Source organism: Falco peregrinus, chromosome 4 (genome assembly GCF_023634155.1).
Source record: "Falco peregrinus isolate bFalPer1 chromosome 4, bFalPer1.pri, whole genome shotgun sequence".
In the NCBI taxonomy this organism is placed as follows: domain Eukaryota; kingdom Metazoa; phylum Chordata; class Aves; order Falconiformes; family Falconidae; genus Falco; species Falco peregrinus.
Window position 1 is genome coordinate 1416941 of NC_073724.1, and position 25097 is coordinate 1442037.

Here is a 25097-nt window from a genome sequence, read left to right on the forward strand (position 1 = left end):
GGAGGGCAGCGCCTCCCGGCTGCGAGGCGGCCGCGCTGAGGCTGCGGGGCGTTCTGCGCTCCGTTAACATCCCGCCGGGCGCTCCGCTGCTCCGTTAACGTCCCGCCGGGCTGTCCCGTGCGCGGGACGCCCCGTCCTGCCGGGAGTAAGAGACGCCGGTTTCCCGTTGCGGAGCAAGGCAGCCAGCTGGCGTCTGGCGCTTAGTTGCCTGGTGGCGTTGACAAGCATGGCGGCGACGGGGGGCGCGGTGAGGACTGAGGCAGTCTCGCCGGCTGGAGGGGGTAAGAGCGGCGCCGAGGGCTGGGGCGCGGGCGCCGGGGGCTGGCCGGGCGTGTGTTTGGGTGCCCGTTGTGTGGTGCCGAGGTGGGGGCGCAGCGCTCCGTGGGAGCTGTAGTGCCGGCAGGGCCGGGCACTCGGCGCGCCTCAGCGGCCGGACTACGAGTCCCGAAAGCCATTGCGGGCCGCTCGGCCCGGTGGGGGGGCGCTCGGCCGTTTCCTCAGGCGCTGCTCCGTGCTTACGGTGCGGCCCCCGCGCCCGTGCAGCCCGCCTGAGGAGCGGGGCTCGCCGCCCAGCAGCGTTTTGGCTCCGGGCACGGCCGGGGGGGCTGCCCGCCCTGCTGAGGGCTGGGCCCCTGAGGAGGGGCCTGCCGCAGCTCTGTGGAAGGTAAGCCAGGAGCTCAAAGAAGACTCCCTCTTTGTACAGCGGAGGGTGGAGGGGTCTTGGGAGGCAGCCCCTCCTCGGGGGCAGCTACTTCCTTCCCGTCCCTGTCTGAAGGGACGGTGCGTGGCGGTAACGCGGGTCTGCCTTTGAAGGCTCAGGTCCCAGCCACTGAGCAGCGGCCTGAGCAAAAATTGTGACGTGCTGAAGTGTGTTAAGGGATGTAGCTGCCAAATGAGTAACAAGCAGTTCTGAAATTTTCACTGGGTATTGAGAGCCTGCTAGGAAAATCTCATTCCCGAAGTATTATAACAGTCTTTATAGTGTGAAATCTCCCTACTTTTCCCAAGAGAGTTCACTCTATATACTGAATAGTCATGCTTAAGCAAGCAAACTAAAGGACCCTCAGCTTGTCACGATGAGGACAGACCTCCTTGAAATAGGAACCTTTGCTTCTCTGAATCTTAAAGCTGCCCATGAAGGATAAAGGATACCCCTGGGCAACTGAGATAGCTAAGATGCTGGCACTCATCTAAGACCTTTATGAATCCGTCCCGTTGTCTGCTATAACTATAGCAAGACTGATGCCAGGGAAGCCTGGATCAGTAGAGAAGCAGGTGGATGATAACACTGTAGAAGTACAGTTTCTTTGCAAATGGTAGTGTGTGTGTGTTAAGTAGCAATTAGTCAATCATGTTGTACCTGAATACTTGAAAGGTATAAGAACCATGTGTAAAACCATGTTCCAGGTGCCAGTTTGAATGGGACAGTCTTGCGTGGATAAAAGGATTACTCTTGTAATTCTGTATGGTGGGTTCTAGCCTCTCTCCTCAGTCAGCATGGGTCAGTTGTGAAATTTCATAACAAGCTCTTGGACAAATGGGCAGATGCAGAATTTCTCGGTTTAGTTTAAGTGACTGACTGGTTGCAGAGGTGGCTATTTAAGTGAGAAACACACAGAACCTTTTCCCTGAACATGCAAAGACAGGACTGGCTCTGCATTTCTGCTCTTCAGAGCTCTTTGAGTGGCTGTGGATTTGAGAAGCAATGAAAATGTGATAAATGTCATCAGGGATGCTTCTTAGATAAGCATATTCTCTAGCTGACAAAGTGGTACACCAAAAATGTTTGCCTCCATCGTTAGTGTAACTAAACCCTAGAAGCCGTAAGAACGTTAATATGCAGGGCACATTAGGGTAAGGACAGTATCCTGGAACATGCTGGGTAAGAACACTGTTCTGGAACATGCTGCCGAAAAAGGCAGTGTTTTTTACTGAGCAGATAGTAAGAGAAGAGCAAGCACTAGAATGGTGTATGTATTTCAAACACACAGCAGAAGCTTAATGTATGAAAATTATTATTAGCAGGTGTCACGCGGGTACCCAGTGAGTCAAGATCCCTGTAAATAGTAAATGTTTTCCTTTTTACTTTATATAGTAACAGTTTTTGCATGGAACATTTTAATTGTGTGTTAAATGATGTGCTAGCCTGTTTACAGTTTGCTCCTGCCCAAATGTCACCAGTACTGTGGTATGGCTCTGTGAATGGGTTCTCTGTTCTGATTTTTCACTCAGTAGTTTGCTGGAATATGGGACATCTAGCCTATCGATACAGTTTGGGAACACAAGCACCAAAATCCCAAGGCAAGATTCACTCAAGGATTTGGCCAGTGAAGTCCTGGAGTGGAATCCTAGGCTCTGAATTGGACACATTCCTGACCCAATAATTAAAGACAGTTAAATACTTAAGATTATGTTTTGCAGCAGCCAAACTACTAAAAGGGAGCATGTCTTTAAATATGATAGGAAGTTTTAAAGGGAGGGTTCAATCTTGAGTTTGTTTTGTCTCTGAAGTTCAAGCATCCAGTGTCTGACAACAGAGAGATGTCAGTTTTGGTTTCATAGGCAGAAGCCTCTGCTTTGTGTTTGTACGTGGAGTGCACTTTAAAAAAAAAAAAGCGTAGGCTAATAGTATTTTTCCTTTGAAATACAGAGAGGGGGAAAAGAGAAAACTGCAGGGTTTTATTCAGTGGTCTAGGTTTTTGAGGACTTGTTCATGATAGGAATGTTTATTTTTCTCTGGCTGAGGACTGTCACATAGGCATTTCATGTTTAGGAGTTAAGTGCCCTAATTTTCAAATATTTTAGCAGGGTGTTTGGAACTCTACAGGAAGATGAAGTTTGTATCTTTCTCAGGTTTCCCATGTTCTGGTTGACAAAAGGATAGATACTGCTTACCCTTTTTCCATACTCCTTTTAACAATTTTTTTGAGTGACAGGTATGGTTGCTGGTGGGCTAGGCAAGCAGGATTTTAGACTGAGTACCTACACACAGCTGTCAAGCTGCTCAAAACTCAGTTTTTAAAGAATTTAAAAATTTAGGTTGTTTTGAAATTTGGAATTTTGAGGATCACAGCTTTAAACTTAACGACTGAAATTTTGCTCCACTTCTCACTTCAGAGGATCTGTTACTGACTTTCCCAGAATTCTACCAGAATCCTTTGTTGGAATGGGGCCTGGAATGCATATATTCCAGTAACTGGATCAGTTACTCAAAGGTGTTTGATCTGAAATAATTTGCTTCAGTTTTACATGACAAAGAAAGTTGATTTGTATTTGCAAACTGGCTGCCTGCATTATAAAAATCTGTTTTATCTTGCTTTGCTCTTTAAGTACATGTTATCATATGTAAAGTGTTTACCTTGGGGCTTTATCTTCTTTTTTTTCTCCATTTTCCTTTTCTTTTTAAGGTTTGGTGGTCAACTGGTCAGGTCAAGGATTGCAAAAACTGGGTCCAACCTTACCCTGTGATGCTGAAACTCACACTCTGATTCTGGACAAAAACCAGATAATTAAATTGGAAAATTTGGAGAAATGCAAGAATCTGATACAGGTCAGTGTTACTTGACTTGAATTTGCAATGAAATAATGGTGCTATGATGTTGGTTAAAATACTTCTGCTTTAAGGCCATATTATGTCACTGAAGTAAGTTAACAGTTACTGTCTTAGGAAAATAAATGATGGCTAACCAAAATAGAAAGCGTTGTTTTCAGCATAGCTCTACAGTTGATAGTGGGGAAGGCTGTTTTACTAGTTACCTAGGCAACTAAAAAGGAACCAAATAAATCCCAGTGGCGGGTGGGGTGTCATAAGAAGACTTAGAAAAGTTGCTGATAACCCTAATTTTGATACTACTTAGTTTTTGATTACTTAAGCTTTGTAACATTAAAAATAATACTGTTCTATCTTTCTACTGTGTAATTGTAAACACGCAGACGCTCATACAGGACTCTTCTCACCATTTGGGTTTCAGAACTCTCCACAAATGAAGAGGATTAGTAGTCTCAATTTACAAGAAGAGAAAACTCCTATGCAGATTAGGTTAAAATAGAAATAGCAAATAAAAAAATGTGAAGTGGGAGGGATCTGTGTAGTCTTGTTAACTTATCTGTTCATGTAGGCTCTGATGTTGTAGTGTTTATCCTTAGTTTTAATACTAGCAGCCATCCGTTTAGGTTCATGAGGATATTGGTGCTAAGTGTTAAATATGTGCACAGTGCTTGCAAAAATCAGAGTAGACATCCCTCCTGGGCAAAGCTGTACAAGTCGATGTTAATTGTCGCTGAGAGTGCCTCCAGATAGACTTGAAGTCACATGATAGTTTTTAGGCACAAGCTAAACTGAGATAGGAGAGGTGAGGTTTGTTGCTACAACAAACCTTCACCAGTCTGCCACCTTGGTGATCATGTTGTTATTGTGGATGTCTAATCGTGATTTATCCTTTTAAAAGTTTGTGATTTATGGTCCTGTTTAGCACAGGACCCTTTTTGAGATTCATGTGAAATATGTTTTGTCCTCTGCCATATTGACAGTAATTTTTACACCAGGAATGGTGCAACAATTTGCACAATGATTTGGCAATTCTGATTTGAAAATTTTTTTCATGTGACTCAATTCTTTATTCATTGTGCTTTATTTAGCTGTGCCTAGGAGGATTTCCTCTTAAGCTTGCAGAGTGAGTTGTGAAGAGTACTTTCTTTGATCAAGAATTTATTTCCTGGCTCTTGCAGTTTTTTGGGTCAGTGTTGAAAATGGAACATGTAGATTGACGAAGTTCCCTTTGGATTAGATTCCTAACCACTAAAAATAACAATCTATTCTGTCTGTGCAGTTTAATAGTTAAAACTGTTTCTTATATTTGTGTGTCAATCTGCAGCTCTCTGTAGCCAACAATCGTTTGGTGCGAATGATGGGTGTAGCAAAACTGACAAAGCTCCGGGTGCTAAACTTGCCTCATAACAGTATTGGGTATGTGGAAGGGCTGAAGGATTTAGTGCACCTGGAATGGCTGAACTTGGCAGGAAATAACCTTAAGGTAAAGTACTTAGTCTTTTGCATTTTCCAGAATCTAGCATTGTAGACATTTGGAAAACGCTGCAAAGAAATCTGAGTATGTTTCTAGTTTTGTTTGGAGCAAACGTTGAAGTTTTGTGTGTACTTGTTTATGAAATAGAAGAGGGCAACTTATGCCACAAGAATTGTCTAGGAAAAAAATAAAAGGTTTGATATTGAAATCTAATGAGAATTGGGAAATAATCCCCCAAACAGGAAACTAATTATCATCTTTAAAATGAAACTGTAGAAACGTGTTTAGTTTTGGGTTACTTCGCCGGTGTTTTAGCTTTCAAAATAATTTTTAATTATTGGTACCTGGTTTTATTAATGACTGAAAAAGACTAAAAAAAAAGTTGTTGTAATTGACTTCTTTATTTTTGTAGGCCATTGAACAAATTAATTCCTGTCTATCTCTTCAGCATCTTGATTTGTCAGACAATAACATAGCTCAATTAAGCGATCTCTCCAAGCTTACATTGCTGAAGGTAGGTAGATGCTATTTTAACTCTATTGTTACATTCTTTGCGTAAATAAATTTGCTTTGAAAGTTGCTGCCTTTTCAAGTGTTGGTTATTCAAACACTAGCTCTTAAAGCATTTTAATTAATCACTGTAATTTCTAGAGGCAAGCATGCAGGAATTCTTTCCCTTGTCTTCAAGTTGCAGGAACCGACGTAGTGATTTTTTCTATAACCACATTAATGATTTTGAGAAAGGTGGCATGGTGAGATCTTGTTCATAGTGCTCTGTTCTCTTCTGTCATGAATCAAGACAAAACATAGCGTTAACTCTTTCTTTCATGTTCTTTCAGCATGAACATGGTAGAGAAAAAATGCTTCCAAATACATTTTTTGTAGTTGTGACTATACTTCTGTATTTTAAAAGGACAAGATTTTGCTCTAAAGTACAAGAATTACTTTTTCCTTGATGGAATAAATAGAAGTAATTTTGGTGATACTAGAAAGCCTTAATTGAACACAAAATATGGGGGTTTTGATCAAACATACATTTAATCATTGTATTTTTATTTTATAGACTCTGTTGTTACATGGAAATATTATAACTTCACTTCGCACTGCCCCTGTTTGCCTACCTCAGAATCTGACTGTTTTTTCTTTGGCAGAAAATGAAATCAGAGACTTAAATGAGGTAAGATGTTGTCTTTAGATAGACTGGAAGCAGGTGGTTGGATAATTCTTTTGAGGCTGTAACTGAAAATAGGCTCTCGTCTTTGAAATGACCCATGTTGATAGAAGTAACTTTTAATAGTTTATATGTAATAACTATACCTGCATTAGCTGCACAAGGCAGGGATTACTTTTTCAAATTTACCCTGGAAAGAAACTTTGCCTTTTTTATTTTGATTTTACGTTATTCAAGGATATCAGAAGTATACTTTAAGGACTAAATTCATAGAGTTTTTCTTCATTGTCTGCAGGTTGAAAGCTGAGCTGGTTAACTGCTGCAGAGGGGTTTTGCAGCTGCTGTGTTTTAGAACGAAGGTTTGAGTTGCTCTTGTTGCAACTAAACATTTTTTGGGCTATGTCTTGTTTTATCTATTTCTCAAACACTATGTAAGGGAAACATATTCTGCCTGTGATCTCACATGAATAATACGTTTCTCTTTGAAACAGGACTGTTTCTCCAGTTTTTTGGCTTGCCATTTTTTTGTCAAAACCTCAATGCCTGTTGTAGTGAACTGGAATCACAGAAATACTATACCTTTCTATACATAAAGCCCCATTCCCAGATTTTAAGAGAAGTTAATACTTTCTAAGGGCTAAGTACTTACAGGAAAATTAATGGGAAAATGGCAGTAGTTGACAGAAAGTTATTTGAAGGTGTTCATAAAGCAAATGTGACTTTCAATGTATTTGTAGTTATGTTTTGCATAAGATGTCTGGCTGCAACTAGGAGAAATGTGATACATTCTGTAAGCATCTAATGGGTTCTGTTCAGTTAACAAATACATCTTGTTTTCTCAAGGTTTCCTTCCTGACTTCTTTTCATCAATTGGAACAGTTGTCAATTATGAACAATCCCTGTGTGATGGCCACGCCTTCTATCCCTGGGTTTGACTACAGGCCATATGTCGTCAGCTGGTGTCTGAACCTTAAAGTTCTTGATGGATATGTGATTTCTCAGAAGGAAAGGTGACATAATAGTATTAAATCTCTAAAATTATTAAACAAAATTTTGTCTAAGCTGAAATTGCACTTTTATGTAATAAAAAAATGGAAAAGTGCTAATGATCCGAAATTCTGTCTTGCTAATGGCTATATGAGATGCAGACCAATTAACATTGTTGCTTTTGCTGTATTTTTCATGTTACACTGAAATTACTATGTAAGATCACAAGTTTAAGTAGAAGTATAATGTTAAGCTTTTGTTTTATTACTCAACTCACAGTAGCACTTTTACAAAGCAAACCGGGTAGCAATTTATCAGCAGTCTGTTACCCTTTCTGAGCTTACAGCCTCTCTGACTTTGCAGAATGAGGCAGCAGATACTAAAGCTGTTATCTTGGAAGCTCAAACATGCAAATCAGGCCCTTTATAAAAGGGCACTTGCATTTCTGTATTAACTATTATTATATATAGATAATATATCAGACTGAAGAGCATTATATTTAAAATCAGATTTCAATTGTTGAATACTTTTGAGCAAGGTCTGCTCTCTATGCCTATTCTGCGTGTTTGTGACCTTTTCTGTGAAAGCTTTGCTGATAAATTCATTGACACAAATGTGTTTTCAGTGCTCCAAGACTACATACAGATAAAGCAGAGAATGCGGTTTCAGTCGGAGATTTGTTTCATCAATGCTTATGTGAAGGGATATTTTATTCATTATTCTGGTAATGAAATTCCCAGTTCCTCTGGGTACTGCACACGTTGCAAGGTTTGATTAGATTTGTGGACGAGCTCCTAGATACTCACTAGAGGGACAGTAATCAAAAGAGGGTTGGGGGTTTTATGCCATGTGTTAATAGTGACCATTTTCCCCTTTCCTAATAGTCTGAAAGCAGAATGGCTCTACAGTCAAGGTAAAGGAAGATCCTATCGACCTGGGCAGCATGTTCAGCTGGTCCAGTACTTGGCTACTGTCTGTCCTCTTATATCTACATATGGTCTTCAGACTGAAGAGGATGCCAAACTGGAAAAAATACTGAGTAAGCAAAGGTGAGAACTTCTTGTTTCTCTGTTGTTAGAGAATGTAATTGAGAACATAATTATGTGTCTTATTATTTGTTAGATATAATAAGATTTCCTTTTAAGTATTTGAAAGCAACAGTGAGGGCTGGAGATGGGAAGAGTAATGGAGGTACCAGATGTGCCCTAGAGGGGAATAAGAGCAGCAGCAGCAGGAGTGTTTTCTTGCTTGCTAGGCCATCTAGGGGCAAATTCTCTATATTTTTCAATCTGTGCTCTGTAGGACACTGAAGGTGATTGGTGTTTGGAACTGGGATTAAAATAAATACCTACTGAATTTTTTTTGCCACAGAGAAAGTGGGGAAAATCTAAAAAAGGAGCTTAGATTAACTTTAGTCTTCCCTGATAATTAGAACAACTGTGGTACACTGGTGCATTAGCCACTTTTTTGTTCTTGGTGCGTTCTTTCTTGGCTTTAAAATTAAGGTCGTCTTTTGAGGGACACTGTTCCCAGTGATGCACTTGGCAATCTCTGTATCTGGTGCCTCGGGTCTGCCAGCAGAGGCGTCTGGAGAGCCTGCTGGTTCTGCCAGCCATGGCTGCTTTGCTAAGGTCTATGCGGATGGATAAGGACAGTTACAGTGGTGCTCATTCCTCACATGAAAAGGTGAACTAATTGGGATTAAAAGCCAGAAAGCATAGCAACACAGGTGTCCCTGTTCCCCAGGACCTATTGACAAACATTTTCTGCAGAAAGATCAGAGCAGAAGACTCTGCTCAAAAGAACACTCTATGTAGTTGGCATAGTGTGGGTAGAAAGCTGAGCAGCAGAAGTGTTGTGGTAAGCAGAAGGGCGGCATCTCATTCAAAAGGGCTGGAAAATGTGGAGCACCTGGAAGGAGCTACTGCTTTCTTTGTCAGTGTAGACTGAGCTCCAGGAGGAAATTCTAGAAATATTGAGGCCATTTCAGAGGAAAAGGTGCAGTAAAAGCATATTGACGTTGGAATTTCCAGCTGAGTGTTCTGACGTTCATATGTTTCTGGGGAAAAATCAGGAAGTTGGTTTGTGAAATATAACTTTTGAGAAATAAAAAAAAAACCCTCACCAAAAACCAACCTTCCAAAATCCCCCCCATAAATAAAAATGCTCATATATATGTGTGCACACGTATATGTTTTATAAGGCAGTTTGACTTTCTGACCTCTACCTCATGATCTTTTTAGTTTAGCAGGGCTGAAACAACCTGTGTGTTCTCAGTTTGTAACAGATGATTTTATTTGTTGATTTGTGTCAGGATTTTGTCCCTTTAACAGGGACATCCTTTCCTTGATTCAGTCATTTTGAAATGTAACAGACATCCCTGCATTCCCCAAACTCTTCTACACATACAAGCATAATATATGCTGCAGTAAACACTTAAAATAGCTGCATGTCACCCTTGTGTGTAAAAATACTTCATGGTTTTCGGTCTGTAGTCAGAACTGCATGTTGGTTTTCTTCTTTTTTTTTTTTTTTTTGGATACATGTAATGAAGAAAAAGGGGCAGGCGGAAGGGGAACAGGAGCAGTCTCTGCAATCCCCTACTTTGTGAGTAGTCCTGTTAGTATCTTGTAGGTGTAGGGATCTGCATAACTAGCTTCTAGTTTAGAATGATTTGATCACTTGTTTCCTTTAAAGTAGTCGATAGTTTCTTTTAGATGTCTTCTCTACCAAAAAAGTTTAAAAGAAATACAAAATCTGTTGGAACTGTGTGTTTAGGCTCCACCAGAGGCAGCTGATGCATCAAAACCAAAATGAAGGACCACCTACATCTTCTACTCCCAACAAAACGCTGCCAGTTACTTATGAACACAGCAGTCCAGCCCAGCCACCACAGATAGTTCTTGAAAGTGGTAAGAAGCTAATCTGCACCTGTGATTTAACCTGTAGAAATATTTATTTTTTTTTAATGTAGATAACTTTGTGGAGAGAATTTCAGCACAGAGCCCTCTTCTTATCTTGTCCTATTGATTCTTCTTTTTTAGATTTTCAACTGAAGTTAATTTCTAAAAATACATTCCATGCTTATTCATGTCTTGAAATGCTAGTAAGATTGTTAGGTGCAAAACACAATCCACTAAATTAAGGAGTTATTACTTTGACTGTTGCATCTGATAGAAGTGTAACTTCTCCAGGGGGAGGCAGTTTGTGCCATTTGCTGTACCCAGTGTTTGCAAAGTTTGTGGTTGTTACTCTCATAAATAGTTATTGTCCTTACTGTTACATAGAATGAATGCTTATTACTAGCATTTCAGTTAGAATCTGGGTGTGTAAGATGATTTATTTAAACCAAATTTGGAATCCCTATGAATTAAGATATGTTATTGAAATGCTATGACACTCTTGAACATGGCTTTCTGCCTATCTAGAACCTATCATCCAGAAGAATTCTTGGGTTGGACCAAGTGCAAATGATGATCATTCCTATGCAGTAAAGAACACCTTTCTTCTTGAAAGAAGTTTTCACAAGGAGCTATACCTTGAAGATGTACAGACAGATGAAGACAAACTGAACAGTAGCCTTTTGTCCTCAGAGTCTACTTTCATGCCAGTTGCTTCAGGATTGTCTCCTGTGTCTCCTACTTCAGTCCTGGAGGTACACGGAATCAATTTGGGCCTAGATGATGATGATGATACAGTGATTGAATATGTGAGAGATGTTAATAGCGGGGAGAAAGCTAACAAGCAAGAAGCCTCGTGTGTTACAAGAGAGCACTTGAACAGAGCAGTGGGAAGTGTGGAAACCCAAGAGAATATAAAAGAGAGTATACTGTTGCCTTCTGATCTAGTAACAGCCAGCCTGACTGCTAATACTAGCAGCTGTTCAGCATCCTCTGAAGACCAAGTTCTGCATAGTAACCCCAGCACCTCAGTAGGTGCTGAATCAGAAGTTGCAACTCCCTGTCCTGACCAGATGACTGGAGAAAGTTCTGATTCATTAGGTGTTATCGATCGAGGTGCAGCTGATCTGCAAAGAATGGCTAAAGCAGCTACCAAGCTTCAAGCCTGCTGGAGAGGATTTTACACGAGGAACTACCATCCCCGAGCCAAGGAAGTGCGGTATGAAATTCGACTAAACAGAATGCAGGAGCACATCATTTGCTTAACTGATGAAATAGAAAAGTAAGTTGAGGTCATACTGTGTATTTTTGAATATAACCGTCATTCCAGGATCAGAATAGATACAGAAGGGTCTTGATATAACTACTCACAGTATAACCTAGCATCAGTAACAGAAAACTGTGATTACAGTAGAGGATTGCTTCTTGTAAGATAAGCACAGTTACACACATAATCTCATACTCTCAAAGTGCCTTCTGTGAGTGGGCTGGGTTAGAATACATTTTTCTGTTTCTCTGTTAGCAGGACTTGCATGTTTCACTGCATAACCAAAATAGAAGTTGCTAAGTGTGACGTTTTTTTCACTTGTCTCCTAGCAATTATAGAGTCTGTAAGTGAAGTGTCCATATTGAGAGTCATTCCACTGTTATTGGTGAAAAGAAAAATTCTCCCTGCCTTGAATGATACAATTTCAAAATGTGTTTCTGTGCCTGGTTCTAGTTTTGGGTATTTTATCCTATGAATCCATGTTTGGGGGAGAACATTATCAAAGTTCCTCAGTTTGTACGATATAAATTGCAGGTTTAGTTATCTTTCTGGGTTGACCTGGGAACTGGAAGTCTTGACAGGCTCTTTTTCTTTACTATCACAAGCAACAAAAGTTCTGTGAATCAACCTGAGCCCTCAGCAGACCTCTAGAAACTCCGAATGCTTACATATCATGCCTATATCCAAGTGATGTCAGCTGGAGAGAGCATGATTTGAAATGAAGAAACACTATTTTGGGGTTGTTCTTTTGTGCATGAAGAAATGAAGAGCTCAGCTTCAGTTTACAAAAGGGCACTTAAAGTATTGGCAAGTTAAGAAACATGCTGCAGCAAAAGGAAGCAGAATCTTGATGTAATTCTGAAAAAGAAACTCAAGTCAGCAGCTGGATATTGATGGCAAATGAGACTGCAGTGATGTCAGGCTCTGTTGTGTCTTTCAAGAGCACTGTTACATAAGTAGGCATTTTTATGTACTCTCATCGATCTTGTTATCCAAATGTTGCTTATTTAAGCTGCATAAATTTGGGTATTTGTTCTTGCAGACTAAGAAAAGAAAGAGAGGAAGATAAGATTCAGAGGCTTGTACAGGAGGAAGCTGTCAGATTTCTTTGGAACCAGGTAAATAGTGTTACCTCTCTTTATTTTTCTGCTTATGTATGAATTTGAAGGCCATTACTTCGTACTGTAGATCCTGAAGAGATAGTCGATGTGGTTCACTTTTTCCAATGATGACTTGGGTGGTTTATTACAATCTCATTTCTGTGGTGTTTGCTATACTGGTATTCTGGGGGAAAATAACATTCAGAAGTGTTAGTGTAAGAACACTGGTTTTATTACACAAGGCTGAATTGTAGTCTAGTGTGAGAAGGAGGATAAAATACGAAGGAAGCTAAATAAAACTAGCAGAAGTGTGAAGAATGATGTAACTGCTAGAAGCCCTGGGTGAATGAAATGGTGTTAAGCTATGATGCTTGTAAGCAACTGATTTCTAAAGTAGAAAAGTTGTACTAATGAATCTTCTATTAAGCTGTTCTTCCACAAATAAGACTCTCTTCTCAAGCATGAGTATTTCATAAAGGTTCCCCATCCTTCGTTTTTAAAAGACGATTCCTTTTTCTTCAGGTATTTGATCTGGGAGGCTTGTGTGCTCTGTCAGGGTTGGGCATCTAGGTTTAAAAGCAGTTATTTAACAGTGGGAAGAACGTATTTCCCTAAAGGTATAGTGAACCTTTTGTTAGTTCACTCAGTCTTAAATTTTATACTAGAGCTTTGTTGCTAATTGCAAGAAACACCCTAGAAATCAAAGCACGTTCTTAGTTGCATTTCATAATGAAATTCTGTCTATACTTTACAGGTTAAATCCCTTCAACAATGGCAGCTTTCAGTGACACAAAATTCAGGTGCCATATGGCAACCTGGGATGCCTTCAGCCAACGCTTCCTATCCATCTGAACCATCTATTCGATCACCCACACTTGAACATGAAACCCCACCAGATGTTAGTTCTGCCTGGTTAGTTCCAGCTAGTGATGTTCTTCAGGAAAACTCTTTGTTGCCGTTCCCAGATTCTGGTTTTCATTCTTCTGTGGCTGATCAGGCTCATGCCAGCGAGTTGTGTAGCTCTGAAAAGAGTTTAAGGGAAGGAACTGAGAGCTCTCTTTCAGTGGAAACAGTCAAACAATGTGGCAATTCTGTGTCAGCGTTTTCCTCGGATGTAGAGGATGTCCATGGGGAATGTGGGCACAGTGAAGAGAGCTCTAGTAATGAGCAGGACAACAAGCTAATACAACAGTATTTGAAATCTGTTCAGCAGCTGGAAGAGGCTGATGAAGGGACAAATTGCAATGATGCAACAGAGGGTAACTGGCCACAAATTGCTGTTTCAGCAGATAACCAAGATACTTCGTCAGACAGTGTCTCTGTAGGTCTTCCTCAAGATACATCTTCCCCTGCCCGAGGTGAAATCAGTCAGACACCAGAAAGCTGCAAACTGAATTCGGGATTAGTAGAAGGGAAGCAAACGGACTGTGATTCTTCGTTTCAGATGCTGCATGTTGGGATAGCTGTGTAGTAGGCTCAGTTCCATGAAAACCTAGGGATTCCACTTCACTCTCCTTTCTCCTTCCCATTTGCACAAAACTTATTTTTCATGTGTGCTGTTTCAGATTTTGACTCATGTTACCAATTTATGTTTAAATTAGTATTTTATGGATGTTGCTGAGGACTGACGCTAACTACGCTAAACTGAAATCAGCAAAGTCCTTAGTGACAGTCGTTATGCACTTTATTTTCAAACATAAAACTGATACCCTAATAACTGGCTTCCATTAAATTAAGTCTGAAGATTGGGGGTGTTTGGGATGGTGGTGGTGTTTGCTGAATTCACTTTGGTGAATGTGTTAGCAAGTCTTTAAATTTTTTTCTACAAAGTGGAATGGTGTCCCTCCTTTACAAAGAGAAAGAAACAACATGGGAAGAGATGGAGTCAGCGTAGGCTGTGTTGTTTACGGATACAGCCTGATGAGAAACATGAAAGCAGTTGCCTTTCAGACTTCTTTTGACTTTAACAAGAGTAGTTTGGTCAGTGTTTCAAAGATGCGTTCCATGAAACCAGTGTCCAAGTCAATGACTTTTTTTGTCATTTACTCAAAGCTGCTGGCTAGGAATTTGGTCACTTACACACTGCAACAAGGACTTACAGGAGTGGGACTTTAGGGAGCTTCAGGCAACCTTTGACTTTTGTTTGCCCTGAGGTTGGATGTCCCTGCTTTCTCAGGTAAGACTCAAAGTGGAACCAGTAGCAAACTTTACTAAATAAGAATTTCAAAAGGGCGTGTGATCTGGAACACAGTTTCAAAGACTGCACTGCTGGGTTACAGCAGCAAATTTGTGACACATGTTTTGCCTCCACAAGGATGTTATTGTCACTGTGGGGCATTAGCGTGTTTGATGGATCACAACTACTATCTACAGGTATAGATATTAAAAGTAAATGCCACGACTTGAAACTATTTCTTGACATCTCTGTTGCTTTGGGTTTTTTGTGTTTTCTCTGTATGTCCGGTATTTGATATTCTAATTAGACATGGATAAAAAGCTCTATTTCTCCCCTGTTGGCAAATGGGCTAAGTTACCTAGGCTGTGCTTTCCACTTGAACACCGGGCAAACAGCAGGGTTTGTATCTTGCCTAGCCATTGCTATGTTGGGGTTTTTTAATAGAAAAAGTTCAGATATCTTAGTGTGCCACAAAAGCAGCAAGGGAAGTCTAATTTGCCATGCAATCTGTGATGGACACTAGTAGAATAAAAGTTGATGTTGTGACTTCTAGGGGTCAGTTCAGTTTGCTAATGCTGCATTTTGCAATGTGTACTGGAAGGCCAGTGTTTCAGTAGTTTGCTAACACTAGCTTCTCAAAATGTAAAGACACATGCATATTATAATTCTCTGAATCCACGTGTTAACTTCTGGTGCTATAGTGTCATTAAAATCAACTAGTGCTGTTTTGAAGTGACTCTTATGGCCATGTTATCATGCAAAATAGTTTTTGTAAAAGCTTTGCTGCTTGTCTACTTATGTTCTTAGGTGAAATTTACTACTACTCAGGAGGTTGACACAGGGCGAATATCCATCTGAGGCCTCAAAATAGCCTTTATTTAGAACATCAATGGTGCATTGGACTTGTACCAGCCATCTGCCCAGTGGTGTAGTTCACCTTGGAAGAATAAAGCTTGCCTCTGCATAGAGTGGCCATCATCTCTTTTTCCCTATCCTGCAAAAAAGAAGTTCTGGGGCACTTTTGAAAAAGAACTGTCAAAGCCCAACAACTAAGGTCATAGATTCTTAATGTGCTCTTTCTAACTCAGTCTAGTTACCACACACTTGTAACATAACCCTGTTCGTAACTGAATGTTAGAGCATGCGTATGCTTGGGTATTGAAAGTGGTACAGGTGCATTAATCTATCACCACATTTAATTAACAATGTGTAGTCTAAATGATCATACCCTTGTCCTCTGAAGGTTCTCAGCTTGGATTTAAGGCCACCAGGCTTGGAGATCTCTGCAGTTTGTAGGATTTGGCTCCTTGACTGTCAATCTGTTACCAAAAAAAAAAATATCTTGTGTAAACCTTTAAAGAGGCTTTCTTTGGATTTTGAGAGAGAAGTTATTTATGTCCAATGGTTATTGGACTTCTACACTCTGGAGGTAGTGGTTAGGTGTAATAATAAGTTCTCTTTCGTGGCAGAGTGCTGTACTAGCATGTGACATGTACTAGACCACGGAATAAAAATGTTTCACTTCCTGAAGACACTGAGGGACCATATGTATTTTGCTACTTTGTATTATTGTCACTTTTGCTGCAGAATAGAAAGAGAAGAAACAACCGATTTTGGAGATGCCAAGGGGGAAAACTTTGTGAAACGTAGTTTTTCATGGAAGCCCTAGATGTTCCTTGACATTTCCTCTGTTACTAGAGCTTGCAAATACAAACACAGGATGACTTTTTTAACTAATATCTAGGTCAACTGTTAGCTTTTTTTGATTTGTAACCTGTATATCCAAAAGTGATTTTATGAAGGTACAGTGAGGTGTGTACCAACATACAAATCAGCTTTGTCTTGCTCTTTTGGGGAAGCTGTGAAATAGGAAAGCTTTTTTTTCTTTTTTCTGATGTTCTGAAAAGTATCTTGCATGTGTAGAAGGCGAGTTGCCTAAATATAGTGAAATCACAAAGAATGAAGACGTTTTGGATAAGTTTTTACATTTACAGGGTTAAATGTAATTAGTTTGTATATACACAAAATATTTTCATCCTGACCATTAAAATACATACAGGGATAGTGTGAAAAATAAGGAGTCAAATGGGATGTGTACTTTAAAAAATGGCTTTTTTTCAGTGTGTTTTAAGCTCTCAAAAGAATTGTGATATGAAAATACCATAATTTAACATAGGGCTTAACATTTGCTCTTTGTCTGTGTGAGTTTTCTTAATCTAGTTATGTAATATTCTTTTACCTGGATAGGAATGCACTGCTCCCTTTCGAGGTGTTGGACATTTCATAAAGGAATCAGAAGGCCTAATATAAGAAAATCTACATCTGAAATTTTTCTGTATTAATATTGTATGTCTTTCAGCATTTTCATTTCACAAGGCTTCTTATTAAACAGAAGAATGTACTTGTAGAAGGAAAGCTTGTCTGTTGTACTTTGTGCTGGACTGATGCTCCAGTGCTGATGGAAGAGATTACTAATGGTTGTTTGTCAGGCAATGTTGTCAGTTCTGCTGTGAGTACAGTTCAAGTGCTGCTTTGATCTGCTTCAGAAAAACCAGCTAAATGTAGCTCAGATGAACTATCTGAACTGTGGCACACTAGTTTTGCCCAGATGAGGTGGTTGGCACGTGCATACCTGTTTCAGCTAGTCTATGGCAGAAATTACTCTTTTTGCCTGCTTTTCTGAAGCTAGGGATGAGGAGGAAGGTGGAAATGCATATAGATGTGTTTTTCAGGTTTAATCTGTAACCATAAGGCCAGCTCTCATATAGTTGCTCTTTCACTTTTCTCCTAATTATTTTCATAGTTTACACATTTCAATCTTCCACCATGTAATCAAGAATGCATTTTTCTCTACTGCAGATAATATTTGATAGATGCTGTTCCAGGTGGTATTTGGAAAGGTAGAAGAATATCATGAAAGCAGGCCTGTTCACATTTTATATTTAAGGTTTTTTTGAGGTACTTGGATTGTAGTGATTCCTCTGTTAGATAACTTCTTTACAAAAGAAAAACACAAAGCAGTGCCTCATTAGTGACAGTAAGTAAATTTCTGTTTCTGCCTCTTCCATGAACTGACCTTAATGTTCACAACTCTTGTTTTTAGTACCTAAAATCTGTCACTTAAATGAATGGGATATTTAGTTGCTGAATGAATGTAGCAGCTGTAATGTTTGTTGGTTTGGGGGGTTTTGGTGGTGGTGGTTTTTTTGAGTTTTTTGTTTGCTTGTTTGTTTATTTTTGTAGTGACTACTCCTCTGTGGTGCTACCTGTGGCAAGGATGGAAATTTTTAAAAGGTACTGAACAACAGCCTAACTCTGCTTTCATATCCGTAAAAGAAGCAGGGTCATGCTTGAGTCTTTGTGAACTGGCTGTCTAAATTGGGATTTTTATCTTATTTACATCTCCAGAAGTGTTCTTATACCACAAAGCAAGAAGGCATTAGAACTGCAAACTTCATTTTGTTGCTTCTAAAACACAAATATCTTACAGCAGATACTTGAGAAAGTCCTCCTTAAACTCTCAGAAGCCTAGAGTTTGTTTATAGTTCAGTTCCTTAAACAACCATAGATCTACTATTTGCATGCAGTAATTTAAATAATGCACTTAGCAGCCAGACTGTATATAATAAGTTTGGGGTTTTTTTCTGAGTAATGTTTGTATGTCACTGAGCCTGCAGATTGTTCCTGTTTTTTATGAATTTGTATATATTGTCCTGAAGAACACTAACCTTAATTTCTACTTGTAGCAGGCTCTTTGAAGAACAAAAATGGAAGATACATTCCTTTGACTGCTTGGTACTTTTTTAGGAGATTTGGAGTTACAGTGTGTCTCACGCAGATACACCTTTTCCTGAGAGAATAGAATTGTAGCATTTAGCAGAGATTAATATTAAATGTGAAAACTGGCCAGTTCCCCAGCTTTTAGCTAGCGGAGAAGATGCTTCCCCCCGCCTCCACCTTGTATTAACTTTTTTTTTTTTCCCCTTGAGGACTGTGCCACCCAAATAAGTAAGGATCATGTATTCATGAAGTCTTTCAAAAAGTCTTTTTTTATAGTTACAGGGGTTTCCCCCAGTTTGGCTTTCTAGGGCAAGTTACTGAAAAACACTTGCTTTCTATATGCCTGCCAAAAAGTTGGGACTTTCTATTTTTAAGTGCTTTCTTTATGTCGTTAATGGAAAAAGCACAGGATCCTTTACGTGCAAAAGCATAAAACAGTATTTGTCAGGAAAGGTGCTTTACATCTTGGAAAGTGCCACACCAAATTTTATTGTATGAGAGCTTTCAATAAGGAACTTCTTTTCTGGCTTCATTACATTTATAAGTATATGGGCCAAATTCACTTGTAGCGTAATTCCACTAAACTAAGTTTTGTTGAGCCTTTCACAGTAGTATTCTACCTCTAAACCAGAATCTGAAAAAAAACCCAATTAGGCATTGAATTTGTCTTTCTGCTTCTCACTATTTTCTGTGAAGAATGGTGGGTGGTTAAATTGGTACAGTTCATGTATTTTCTAGAAGTGTTTACATTTCTGGATTTGTTTCTTAAATATTTTGTTTGTACCTGAGTTTTGAATTCTGAATAAATGATTTGTACGTTTATTGAAAATGCTGATTTGTACTTGATCCTGACTTTTATGGCTCATAGTCATTGTCTTACACTTGGAGGGCTCTTTTGGAGATGGAAAGCTTAGAAAAGCAAGGCAGTGATGAAAGGTAAGCGTTAGCATTCATGACCTGGTGCAGCTGAGGCATCTGATGGCGTGCTGTTTCAGTGCTGAAGACAGTCAGTGTGGTAGGGCAGTCGAAACTTACACAGCACTGGAACTGGTGTTCCTGATCTGCAGTCCTTTGTTTCTATCACTGCCCCTCTCTTTCATGTTCTTGATTCCCTACTGTGTTTAAAATAAAAGATGTGGCAGTATTCTGTACAGAACTTTCCGGAAAGAGAATTCAGGCTGTGGGTTTATAGAGGAATACAATTGCAAAGCGTGTTGTTCCCTCTCCTGCTGTTTTGTTTTGGTCAGATAGCTGCTGTGTGCTTAAATAAACGAAGACTACTCCAACATCTTTCAGGCTTCAACAGACAAACAGTCCAGTTCATGTATGAAAGTAATGTTTTACTGCAGGATAGTCATGCCAAAGGTAAAAAAAAACCAAAACAACCAAACCAGCACAAACCACACACCCTCCAACCACCCAACAAACCCCAAAACCAAACAAAGAAAGAAACAAGAAAAATCCCACAAAACCAAACCAACCAACCCAACACCCAACCCACCCAACTTCTTTTGCTTAACACGTGGAGATTAGGAGACACTTTTTTACCTCTTAACTGTGTGTTTCCACTTCGTTATGCTGAATAAATTAGCTGATGTTTTAAGTGAGACTCGTCTTGCTCTTCTGTGAGGCTATTTGAAAGACAGAAATAGACATAGCTGAAGTGACACAAGTCTTAAAAGAGCAGTGCTGCTTTCTCTTGGGTAAAAGCCTTAGAGCTGTAACGTTACGTGCTGTGTGTTGCAGGAGTAGTACCCATAACACTTCAGGAGCTCTGGTTGAAGGTTGCTTTTGGGCCTGTTTTTGACCTGTATTTGTAATAAGATTGGACCTTAAAATCTCTGGCTGGAGTTGGAGAATAAAGGGATAAATACTACCTAGTGGACAGACCCAATTTTGTTGAAATTAAAATAATTGCTTTTAATTTCATTGGCTGAAATCCTTACATATGCTAGAAGCTGAATTTCTTTTGTGTGTGATGGTGTGGTTTGAAAACTCCCTGTTAATTCTATGCAATGTTATGCCCAGGTGGTAGGTGAGGTACTTTTCCCCTTCACTTAGCTGTTATGGTATGAAAATTGATTTTTATTTCTTTCCTCTACTGTGTTGACACTGTTGCAAAAGCACAAATCACTGTGTCCAATTATAGCTTGCACCAGTGCATCATTGATTTCAAGCCATAGTACTGCATTTGTGAAGGATCTGTGGTGAGACACTGCATCCACGTGGGGTGCAGGTAGAAGGAGATACTACTTTGTGCTGTCCCGTGGAGGCGAGGGATCTTGACAGACGTTAATACATGGGCTTCCTCGGCTTCACCCATGTCACTGGGGGAGCTCATTCTTTTCTGGCTGTAGCTTGGCACAGGGTTTGCCTGTACATAAGGATGTGTTCAGGTATGTCCCTTTGTGATGCTCCATCATAACTTGTGGGTCTGGAAAGGTGTGTGTGACCACCACAAGTCTTGCTAGCGATCCAGCATGTTGCTTGGTCTAGGAGCATCAAGGCCAACGGAGTTGACGTGCCCCTCGGGGCGATGGTGCCTGTTGTCAGGCATTGAGGAGTGCTGGCTTCTCCAGACACAGACCACATCGTTTCTGGTAGGGTTTGGGGATTACTCAAGGCTATCCCCTTTTTCCTTGCCGGCAGCCTCTCTGCCTGTGGTTGTAGTTTAACCACAGGAGCGCAGCCAGGGCAGCCGGAGTGTCGACATGCTCAATGGGGACTTGGGAGACAAAGGCTGGAGCATCTCCCCACTCCTTCCCCAGCTTTATATGCGGAGCGTGGTGTTACATGGTCTGGGATATCCCCTTGGGCAGTGGGGGGCAGCTGTCCTGGCTGTGCCCCCCCAGCTCCTTGTGCCCCCCAGCCGGCTCGCTGCTGGGGGGGTGAGGAGCAGAAGAGGCCTTGGCTCTGTGCAAGTGCTGCTCAGCAATAACCGAAAGGTTCCTGTGTTATCAACACTTCCCAGCGCAAATCCAAAGCATAGCCCTGTCCCAGCTACTGTGAGGAAAATGAACTCTATCCCAGCCAAAACCAGCACAGCGGCTCTGGCTGATACATGCCAGGTAACAGTGGCCAAGGGAAGGAAGAGCAGGAGGTTTTGCACAGGATGTCAAGTGAAACCAGTCTTTGACTTCCAAGAGGCCTTAATCGTGAAGGATGCTCTGGAAAACGTAAAGCATTGGCACATTCTGTTGAAATTGTTCATGCATTGGGCCGAAAGCAACAGAAAATCTTCGGACGATGTGGGGTTGGGAGGCACAGCCGCCCGGGAGCCAGGGCTGTTCAGTCAGCATTGTGCTGAGGGGCCATTCGAGCTGTAGCCTTTGTGCTGTCCCTTCCTGGCTGCTCCCGTTGCACCAGCTGAAGGTATCTGGTCCCTCGAGGACTCACACGCTTCCCGGTGCGGTTGGTGTGCAGATGTGCTGGGGAGGTTGCTGCTGCTGGTGTGTGCAGAGGTGGCGTGACCTGAGGGGAGACAGGAGATGCGGGGAACCCGACAGCCCGAGCTCTCCTTTCCCCCTTCTGTCGTTAGCTCCTTACAGCCCCTGCAACGTGACCTGAACACAAGCACGCGTGCTGTTGGAGCCTGTATTCGCAAGAACACTACAGCTGTCCCGTAGCACCGAGCTCTCCGGGCTGGAGTTTGTTCACTTGTCCCCTCATCGTTGTGGCTTGCCTGTTCCCAGTTTCTACAGCAGTTTGGCTGTCCTTTTGGTCTGTGATTCTCTGGCTTGACTCATGGATACTGAGAGCCTTAAGCACATGAAGTAGCTATTCCTTTGGTAGCAGGACAGGTAAGCTGCCTTTCTCACCTGCTTTCTCACATTCCTAGCTGCCTGGTGCTTTTCTGCCCCTGTAGCCCCCAGCTACCAAAACCTTGCTATGCAAACCCACTACTTTCCACCTCTCGCCTCTGTGAATCACATATTTGAGAATTTTCCTTAAAATACATATTCATGACACAAACTTCACTCACATCAAGAAAAAGAATTCCCTGCCATCATTTCACTCTTTGCTCTCCAGCCACATTCAGTCCATGTTTTGGCCATGACCTCTTCCAGTTACTATCTTTGCCTCGAGTCCCTTGAGCCCCAGGTTGGACACCACAAAGGGCTGTGGTGCGTTGGCCAGGTGCCCGCCCAGCTGTTTTGTCACTGCCCGCCTCAGCAGGATGGGGGGGAGAAAATAAGATGGAAATAAACTTGTGGGTCAAGACAAAGGCAGTTTAATAAAGTAACAGCAAAGGTTGCTTGCACGGAAGCGAAGGAAAACAAAAGATGTTACTCCCTACTTCCTCTTAGCAGGTGACATCTGGCCACTTCCTGGGAAGTGGGGCTTCAGTACACGTTGTGGTTGTTCTGGAAGACAAATGTCATAAATAACAAATGCCCCCCTTCCTCCTCCTTTCCCATAACTTTTTTTGCTGAGCAGACACATGGTCTGGAATATCCTGTCGGTCAGTCTGGGCCAGCTGTCCTGGCTGTGTCCCCTCCTGAGACCTTGCCCCCCAGCCCACTGGTGATGGGGGAAGGCTGGAGACAGCCCTGATGCTGTGCCCGATGCTGTCCTGGCTACCAGTGTGAGCACCGCACTGCCAGGGCTGCTGGGGGCAGAGTCAATTCCATCTCAGCCAGCCCCACTACAGCCTGGACCCAGGGGACAAGCTGAAGCTCAGAGCAAAGCTTGCTGTCCTAGGACCTGCGGGGACAACCCCAGGTGGCTGTGTAAGGGCAAACAGCTGCAGAAGTGATACAGGGGTGATGGGGCAAAAGGGGACCCACCAAAGGTGTGTGTGGAAAGGGAATGGGGTGGGTTGTGCACATTGCAGTGTCCCATGCGTTGTTTGTTAAATCCTGTCATACCTGAACATGAACACCTTAAGTTTGCCTCAAGGGGGAAACCAAAACGTTCCCCGACACCTGCTCATAATTACAAATCAGTTCAGTAATCCCGGATGCAAATGTATTGTGTATCACTGATGATGGGAGAGGAGGGCAGCGGGGCCAAGGGCTCAGCATAACTTTGCTTACTGCGTCTAATTCTGGGAAAAGATATTAGGAGAGACTGATCTTTTTCATGATTTGTCTTTCCGTACTCACCTCAAAATAATTGCTGGGTGCTTCTGGCAACCAGGAGGGATGTAAGGAGTGACGGCTGCTGAAGCTGTAGTTTTTGGGGGCTAATGACATGCAGATATTGCCTGTGGAACACACCTCGCCAAAGCTATTGACATCCAAAGAACTTAAAACCAAATGGCCTTTTACAGGGTTTCTTCTCCCTTCTGCAGGGTGTGGGGGAAAACGTTCAGGAATAGTTTACGGCCTCTTTATGCACAAGGGCTTACCACCATCAGAGCTTGGGAAAGCACATTTGATTCATTATTAGGTCTTCACCAAGACGAGCTATGATAGTAACTGGAGAATTTAGGGGGGGGAAGTAGTGTGGGGACCCCTTCCCGCCACCGAGGGATGGTGAGATGCAAACTGAGGCAGAGGAGAGCGTAGCAGTACCTGTGTCCTGATAAAAGCACAAGTTTTGTCATTGTCATCTTCCCTGCCCTCACCCCAGCATCAGCCCAGCTACATCAGAGCTGAGCTCGTGCCTGGCATCCAGCACCCTGGTTAGGTAGTTCTGCCTTGGGTCTCGCGCTGAACTGAAGAGTCTGGAGGAGAATTTGACGCGCTGCATGGCTCATGAGGAGAAATGAACTGCTATTAAACTGATAGACTTTCTATATATATAGAAAAAAAATCAATACCAAATATCTTTCAAGATGCTGTCTTTTTAGTGTTCTGCTTATACAGCCAAATGGCTTTCAATTCTTGACCAGCAGCATATAGCACCAATAAAAGCTGGTGCCTGTGAAGATTTTTGCTTTCCATCTCTGCCAGGCAACCACCGCTGTGATGTGGGGAGTGGAGGAGAAAAGCAGAAGTGAGATCACTGACCCCATTCAGAATGGCTGTGGCCGGTGGCGGTGGGGGCAGGGGATAAGAGTAGGCATTTAAAAATACATATATATATAGTTACTACATATATATATATATATATATATATATATATGTATGAAGTGTTATGTTCACAGGAATATTTCAGCTGCTCTGTCACTGTTCCTGGTTTTAAGCAAGCCAAGCATTCCTCAGCAAGGAGCCTTTACCTCGCACCCCCGCAGGCAGCAGCTGGCAGGTGGAGGGTTTGGGCAGGGGCATTCCCGAAGCCATGCAGTGTGCGCAGCGATGGCAGCTGTGCCAGTATGGGGCTGACAGTGCCGCAGCTCCAGCGCAGGCTGCTAAACCCAAAGCTGGCCGCCACTGGCCCCTGGAGCCCATGAGGCCTGCCTGCCCGCAGCTGGCCTGGCACTGCTCCCGCTGCCCGGCTCAGCTCCGCCACAGCCCTGCAGCCCAGCCTGGCACCCCGGGGGGATCCCCAGCTCCAGCCGCTGCTCCAGTACCCTCCATGTGCACCCCAGGGCCCAGCTGCGCGACGCCTGCACTGCACTGTGCTGATGCCTGCACCATGCTGGCTCCTGATGGCCCTTGTCCCCATGCTACCGGTGGTAGCAAGGAAGGTAAAAACTTTTTGCAGTAAATTGATAACAGGGAAGGTAGAAGCTCGTTGCAGTAAAAAAAAAAAAATTAAGTTCTGTAACTGTGAGCAAATAGAGAACCGAGCAGCCAACCAGAGAG

At 42.0% G+C, this 25097-nt stretch overlaps 1 protein-coding gene across 2 annotated transcripts; it reads left to right on the top strand.

Moving 5' to 3' along the window:
* On the top strand, window positions 1–19234 carry CEP97 (centrosomal protein 97). Of its 2 annotated transcripts, none has more exons than XM_005237490.4 (11): window positions 1–281; window positions 3408–3550; window positions 4875–5033; window positions 5437–5538; window positions 6088–6201; window positions 7039–7205; window positions 8067–8231; window positions 9961–10094; window positions 10611–11364; window positions 12392–12467; window positions 13204–19234. In XM_005237490.4, the coding sequence occupies exons 1-11, from the start codon at window positions 227–229 to the stop codon at window positions 13918–13920; spliced, it is 2586 nt and encodes an 861-aa protein (XP_005237547.2). In that variant the 5' UTR covers window positions 1–226; the 3' UTR covers window positions 13921–19234. The 2 variants fall into 2 exon arrangements, with proteins under 2 accessions (XP_005237547.2, XP_027642598.2); XM_027786797.2 differs by lacking the exon at window positions 1–281 and adding an exon at window positions 527–664.
* The last annotated feature ends 5863 nt before the right edge of the window (window positions 19235–25097 follow it).

Bases quoted from the DNA above. Each gene is read 5' to 3' on its own strand.
- CEP97 (XM_005237490.4), top strand. From the start codon at position 227: ATGGCGGCGACGGGGGGCGCGGTGAGGACTGAGGCAGTCTCGCCGGCT. The intron at 5,034-5,436 runs GTAAAGTACTTA...TTATTTTTGTAG, and splicing joins TGGCAGGAAATAACCTTAAG to GCCATTGAACAAATTAATTC. The intron at 11,365-12,391 runs GTAAGTTGAGGT...TTGTTCTTGCAG, and splicing joins TTAACTGATGAAATAGAAAA to ACTAAGAAAAGAAAGAGAGG.